The sequence below is a fragment of the Lucilia cuprina genome, chromosome 5, assembly GCF_022045245.1.
Source record: "Lucilia cuprina isolate Lc7/37 chromosome 5, ASM2204524v1, whole genome shotgun sequence".
In the NCBI taxonomy this organism is placed as follows: domain Eukaryota; kingdom Metazoa; phylum Arthropoda; class Insecta; order Diptera; family Calliphoridae; genus Lucilia; species Lucilia cuprina.
The window spans coordinates 8079623-8087336 of record NC_060953.1 but is presented as its reverse complement, the minus strand read 5'-3'; the positions used below and the strand labels follow the sequence as shown (position 1 = coordinate 8087336).

At 28.4% G+C, this 7714-nt stretch overlaps 1 protein-coding gene across 1 annotated transcript in view; it reads right to left on the bottom strand.

The window, feature by feature from the left end:
- Nucleotides 1–4173, bottom strand: part of LOC111687718 (zinc finger protein 502) — a 9656-nt gene extending 5483 nt beyond the window's left edge. The window contains exon 1 of the mRNA XM_046951406.1: nt 4102–4173. Coding sequence (XP_046807362.1) covers nt 4102–4173 — 72 coding nt within the window. The remainder of the gene's footprint in view (nt 1–4101) is intronic.
- Nucleotides 4174–7714: the final 3541 nt, after the last annotated feature.

The following is a 7714-nucleotide window of genomic DNA, read 5'->3' as shown; positions in this document are numbered from 1 at the left end:
TATAGTCTAGTCTATAGTCTAGTCTATAGTCTAGTCTATAGTCTAGTCTATAGTCTAGTCTATAGTCTAGTCTATAGTCTAGTCTATAGTCTAGTGTATAGTGTAGTCCATAACACTATCTTTTCCATAGTAGCGTGCTTTAAAAAGAGCTTTAAGTTCTCAGTTTATTTTCCATTCTATAAAGAACATTTTTTGTTGTTTTTGTTGTCTTATACTATAACAAGTAATATTTGCAATAGTTTGATAAAATAATTTAAAATAACCTTGAAGTTAATTTACCGGCAATTGCCAAAATCTTTTTTCATTTTTTTCTTTCTCTCATTCTTTCTTTATTTCTACATTTGTGCTTTTATACTTTATAAGTTATTTATTATTTGTTTATAAGAATAACAAATGAAAAGAAAGACAACAGAAAAACGATAAGAAATAGAAATGTTTGTTTTTAAAAGATTTATCGCACTAAAAAAAATATAAACAAATACAAAGAAAAACAAATCGGAACATTATTAGAACTGACAAACAAACAAAAAAAACGGAAAGTTTATTTAAATATTATAAACAGTTATTCTAATTTTTTTGTTTTTGCATAAATATAAACAAAAGCTTCTTAATAGATATAAATTGGCGCCAAGTTTGAAATGAAAAAATCAAGATTTTTTGTCTATAAAGAGAATAATTGTGGCTATAAAGAAGTCTATAGTCTGGTCTATAGTCTTATCTATAGACTAGTCTGTAGTCTAGTGTATAGTCTAGTATATAGTCTAGTCTATAGTCAAGTCTATAGTCTAGGCTATTGTCTAGTCTTATCCATAGTCTAGTCTTTAGTCTACTCTATAGTGTAGTCTATATTCTAGCCTATACTCTAGTCTGTAGTCTAGTCTAGAGTCTAGTCCATACCCTAGTCTAGTCTATTGTCTAGTCTATAGTCTGGTCTTTAGTCTAGTCTACAGTCTGGTCTTTAGTCTAGTCTAAAGTCTGCTCTATAGTCTAGTCTATAGTGTGCTCTATTGCCTAGTCTATAGTCTAGTCTATAGTATATTCTACTGTATATTCTATAGACTAGTCTATAGTATGACCATGTCAAGTTTGTAGTCTCACCCGTTTCCAATTTTCAAACAATCCAAGACAATCCAATGTTCCGCTTTAGATCTGGAACCGCTCAGCTTTCAATGGTAGATCTTTTAGCAATGCAATTTTTATGTTATATTCTTTAAACAGTACTATTTTTAGTTGTAGTTCTTTTAAACAGATCAATCTTCCATTGTAGATCATTAAACACTTCCTATTTTAATCGCTGATCTTTTAAACAGTCGAAATTTTCATTGTATTCCTTTACGCATCTCAACTTTCAATCGGAGATCTTTAAATATTTAAATTTTCTGTCGTAGATCTATTAAAACGTTAAATTTTCCATGACAGCTCTTTAAAGATCTCAACTTTAAATCGTTGATCTTTAAACAGGCCTTTTTTTAATCGTAGATCTTTTAAACAATATAGTTTTCTATTTTTGAAACTAAGCATCAAACAAAACAACAATTTTCAATCGCGGATCTCTTAAAATTCAAATTTTCAATCGTAGATTTTTAAAGAAGTTCAATATTCAATTGTTCAATTGTAGATCTTTAAACAGCTCAACTTTTCACATGGGATCTTCAAAACAATCGAAATTTTCATTGTTGATCTTTAAACAAGTCGTAGATCTCTTAAACAGTTCAATTTTCTGTTGTAGATCTTTAAACATTTCAACTTTCAATCGTTGATCTTTAAACAGCCCAACTTTCCACATGGGATCTTTTAAACATTCGAAATTTCTATTGTAGATCTTTTAACCAGTTGTATATCTCCATAACAGTTCAATTTTCTAGTGTAGATCTTTAAACATTTCAAATTTTAAACGTTGATCTTTAAACAGCCCAGTTTTCCACATGGGATCTTTTAAACGGTCGAAATTTCTATTGTAGATCTTTAACCAAGTCGTAGATCTTTTAAACAGTTAAATAATCTATTGTATATCTTTACAACATTCCAATTTTCAACCGTAGATCATTAATTTGTAAAATTTTCTTTCACTGATCTTTAAACAGTCCAATTTACAACAATTGATCTTAAAATAGTGTAATCCTCAAACGTAGATCATTAAACAGTCCAATTTTCAATTGTAGATCTTTTAAACAGTTGAATTTTTTATTACAGATCTTTAAACATCTCATCTTTCAATTGTTGACCTTTAAACAGTTCAATTTTCTATTGTAGATCTTAAAACATCTCGATTTTCTATTGTAGATCTCTAAACATCTCAATTTTCAATTGTAGATCTTAAAACGGCTTAGCATCTCACGTTGGATCTTTTAAACAGTCGAAATTTCAGTCGTTGATCTTTAAACAGCCCAGCTTTCTACATTAGATCTTTTAAACAATCGAAATTTATATTGTAGATCTTTAAACAGTTCAATTTGTTTACGTAGATCTTTTAAACAGTTCAATTTTTTATTGTAGATCTCAAAACATCTCAATTTCAGTCGAAATTCCTAGTGTAGATCTTCAAACAAGTGGATCTTATAATTTCAGTCTAATTTACAACATTTGATCTTTAAACAGTCCAATTTTTAATCATAGATCTTTTAAGCAGTTCAATTTTCTATTGCAGATCTTTAAACATCTTTCAATCGTAGATTCAATCGTAGATCTTTAAACAGCTCAGCTTTCCAAGTAATATCTTTTAAACAGTCGAATTTTCTATTGTAGATCTTTCAGCCAGTCGTAGATCACATAAACAGTTCCATTTTCTATTGTGTATCTTTACAACAGTCCAATTTTTAAGCGTAGACCTTTAATGAGTCCAATTTTCTTTCCTTGATCTTTAAACAGTCCAATTGACAACATTTGATCTTTAAATAATCTAATCCTCAAACGTAGATCTTTAAACATTTCAATTTTTAATCGTAGATCTTTATACAGTTCTAGTTTCTCTTCTTTTCTAACTCTTTCTCTTTACACTTTCTTAGCTGGATTTAACCTTTGTTCTAACCTTATTTCTTTAAAAAATAACTAGTTTCTCCAAAATTCTTCATTAACAGCTTAAAAAACCGAAATCATCTTATAATGACTTCATATAAGAATTCTTCAAATATTGGCAAAAGTAAAAAAAATCCAATAATTGTTCACTACACGCAGAGAAAAAACATGGTTCGGCATGGTTAGGAAAACTATTCTATGTTTTTTTGTAACAAAAATTTGTTGTCATAACCATTGTTATTTTTATCAATATTTTAGTTACTGAAAACATTTATATGTTTATGACAATTATAAATTTGAGAATGATTCTCTAAAAAAATAATTATTTTTACAACAAATAAATAATGATGAAATAACATTTTACGCCGAGCAAATAAGATTAACCATATTATGTTTAATATGTAACCATAATATGGTTACATGAAGATATGTGACTACTTGTAACCATAATATGGTTACTTGAAACAATAATATGATTACTTGAAGCCATTATATGATTACAAGAAACCATAATGTGGTTGCTTGAAACTACAATATGATACTACAACATCACATTATCACTATATTATGATGAAATATTCGGACTATATTTAATCATAATATGATAGGTTATTATACTAATAATGATCATAATATGTTTTAAATTTAACCATAATATGTTGCTCTTAAATTATGGTTACCACAACTATATTTTTTCTCTGCGTGTAGAAACTCAATATATTTGTGTCTCTAAGAAAATAAATGATCAAAAGTATATAAAACTTTATCTGTTTTTTTTTTTGCACAAAGACCTTGATCCCGCATTAAACAGCAAAAAGCGAAATTGGCAAAAAACAACAACAACAACAACAACAAAAAAATGTTTTAAAAACGATTTCTTAAATTGCATGAAACATTGTCAAAGTGTTGGCTTAAATAAATTTTCAAAAGGAGTTCCCCTCTCACATTCTTCTTGTTATTAATAGTGGATCAAACCGATAGAGGGGAAAGGAGTTTAGGCTGCCAGCAGCAGGCACTCCTTAAAATAAAACAAAAAAAAAGTCCAGAACAGAATACTTCATTTAACAGATGATCATGACTTTATACTGTCTGTTTAAGTCCATACAATGATTCGTGTGCCTTTTCAGTAGTTGTTGTTGCTATTGGATCGTTGTTCATAAAATCTCTGTGTGTTCAGACTTTAAGCAATAAAAATAAAAAAAGTAATAATAATAATACTCATAGCTTGATCTTGCCCCCATATAATATCAACAACAACAACAATTTACTTACAACATTTATTTTTGCTGTATTTTTATGGAGAGTATTTTATATTCATTTCATTGTGTTTTTCATTTAATTTTGTTGGATTTTTTTTTCTTGTTCGTCTTTTTTCGTATAAATAAATTCTTTGTTTGATGATGAGTTACCCTTTGCCAGTGTACACTTAATAAGGTAGCCTCGTCGCTACAACAAATACAACAATACAAAAACAACAGGCGATTTGTTATTGTAGAATAATCCCATCTGTCAAAAAAAGCTGTGTGTGTAGAATGAAAAAGCAACAAATAAACACAATAAAAATATGAGTTTTTAGCAATTATTTAAATTTTTAACTATTAATATTAATATATTATATTAATTAAACGTGGAATGTCTGAAAATCATAACTATATCTATTGGGAAGACCAATTTTCCGAATTAAACGTGTTTTTTGTGAAAAGTGATTGGTCGTGTTAAAAATAGTTGAAACTGATTTGGAACGTATGCCGGAGCTAAAGATTTTCTTTTTTATCAAGAGAGAAGGATAACAAAGACATTTAATCACGATTGACCTAGAAAACTCCTTTAAAACCATAATTTTCTTCACTTTTTAAAATTTTTACACCTTTTGCGATTTTTTTTTCTATGTAAACAAACAGGAATTTTGACAGATAAGATTGTAAAAGCTGATGATCAGCTGTGCGGACGAGGCTACCTTATTAAGTGTACACTGCCCTTTGCCTTTATGTTATTATTAACCCTTAAACGTAAAAAAGAAATTCTTAAACTTTAAGGTGCGGAATTTTACACCAAAATTCTGTTAAACTTTCGAATTTTCAATCATATATCTTTTAAACAGTCAAATTTCCATTTTGTGATCTTGAGATAAACCCATTTTCATTTTGAAGATTTTTAAATAGTTCAGTTTTCTCTCAAAGATCTGTGTTAATAGTTCAACTTGATATCGTTGATCGTTTTGCAAAGAAAAATTAATCAAAGTTCTGTTTAATTATCTAATTTCTCAACATAAATCTTTTATATAATAAAATTTGCATTCTGCGATCTTGTGACAGTCCAATTTTCCATTCGCGATCTTTTGAAAGTTCCGTTTTCTATCAAAGATCTGGTTAACAGTCTAATTTTCAATCGAGGTGCTTTAAGCACCGAAAAAATCTCTGTCTAATTTCAAATTTCTGTCTAATTCTATTTTAGTTCAGTTCTAGTTCAGTTCTATTTTAGTTTAGTTCTAGTTCAGTTTTTGTTCTAGTTCAGTTCTAGTTCAGTTTTAGTTCAGTTCTGGTTCAATTCTAGTTCAGTTCTAGTTCAGTTCTAGTTCAGTTCTAGTTCAGTTCTAGTGCAGTTCTAGTTCAGTTTTAGTTCAGTTCTAGTTCAGCTCTACTTCAGCTATAGTTTAGTTATAGTTCAGTTCTAGTTCAGTTCTAGTTCAGTTCTAGTTCAGTTCTTGTTCAGTTCTAGTTCAGTTCTAGTTCAGTTCTAGTTCAGTTCTAGTTCAGTTCTAGTTCAGTTCTAGTTCAGTTCTAGTTCAGTTCTAGTTCTAGTTCAGTTCTAGTTCAGTTCAAGTTCAGTTCTAGTTCAGTTCTAGTTCAGTTCTAGTTAAGTTCTAGTTCAGTTCTAGTTCAGCTCTAGTTCCAATTGTAGATCTTTAAACGATCCCTTTTTAAAAAGAAAAAGATCATTTCAAGCCGATCTTCAGTCTTACAACGTAAAACAGTTTAGGGTTCCATAGCAAATCTTTAAAAAGTCAAAATTTTTAGCCACGATCTGTTAAACAGTCGAATTTTTAATTTCGTCTCTTTAAACAAACAAATTTTCAATTATAGATCTTTAAACAATCGCCCTTTCTTAAAAAAAAGATCATTTCGGAACGATCATTTCGGTCTAAGAACGTAAAACAGTCCAGGGTTTAGAAGCAAATCTTAAAAAAGTTCAATTTTCATCCACGATCTGTTAAACAATCGATTTTCTTATCGCGTTTCTTTAACAAAAAGAATTCTCAATTGTACATCTTTAAACAATCACCCTTTTTTAAAAGAAAGATCATTTCGGAACAATCTTCAGTCTTAGAACGTAAAACAGTCCAGTGCTCCACATTGGACTTAAAAAAGTCCATTTTTCATCCACAAATCTGTTAAACGGTCGATTTTCTTATCGCGTTTCTTTAAAAAAACGAATTTTCAATTGTAGATCTTTAAACAGTTCCATTTTTCTAAAGATTAATCATTTCAGACCGATCTTCAGTCTTAGAACGTAAAACAGTCCAATTTTCATCCACAGATCTGTTAAACAGTCCAATTTCCAATCGCATCTCTTTAAACAAAAAATTTTTAATTGTAGATCTTTACAAAGTACCCTTTTTTAAAGATTGATCATTTAAGACCGATCTTCAGTCGTAAAACTTAAAACAATCCAGGGTTCTATAGCAAATCTTTAAAAAATCCAATTTTCATTCAGCAATCTATTACAGAGTCCAGTTTTCCTCCAACGATCTTTAAAGAGATAACTTTTTAATCGTTGATCTCTAAAAAGTTTAATTTTCCCTTCTAGACATAAACTTATAGACGTTGATCTTTGAACAGTTAAATTTTCCTTTCCAGACTTTAAACAGTAAACTTTTGAATTGTGGACTTTTGGAAGAGTCCATTTTTTCAATCATGGATCTATTTCAAGTCCTCTTTAAACTTTTCCCTTTTATCAAAGTCAGTTCTTTAGAGGGACCAATTTTAAATCTTAAAACTAAAAGAGGATCAGTTTTGCAGTCTTGTATAAAGTATTTAGTTAATCTCTTTACTACTTTCAGAACATCTTTACACATTTAAGGGGTTAATTTCTTGATTACTTATCTCTCCACACATACAAGGTTTTTTTGAGTTTTTTTTTCTGCAGTCGTTCAGAAAATGCAGTTTGCATATTAAAATCTTTGATTTTTTTCCCCCTGTGAACTTGAAATGAATGAATGGTTCAATACTCTGGACAGAAATCAAACAAACAATTTAAAATTCTCTTTTAATACACTAAAAGGAGAAAAAGAAACAAAAAATTGAAAAAAAAACAGCAAAATTTTTTTTAAATTTTTGAGAAATTTTAAAAAAGAAAATTATTTATCTTAATAAAAATGTTAACATTTTCTTTTATTTACAGTTGGCTAAAACAACAACAACACTATTTAACAGTAATTGAGCAAAAAAACTGAAAAAAAGTATTTTCTATTCATCACTTGGCAAACAGAAAATTTTGAAAAATTTTTTGAAATTTTAAACAAAAACTAAATATTTTGGAGTAAAAATAAATATTTTTTAAAAATAAAATAATAAAAAAATAATAAAATAAATAAAATAAAACACAACATAATAAACACTAAGAAGAAAGGAACTAATAAACAAAAGTAAAGTTTTAAAACCAGAAAATGGCTTTAAAAAGAGAAAACTAATAAAAAAAG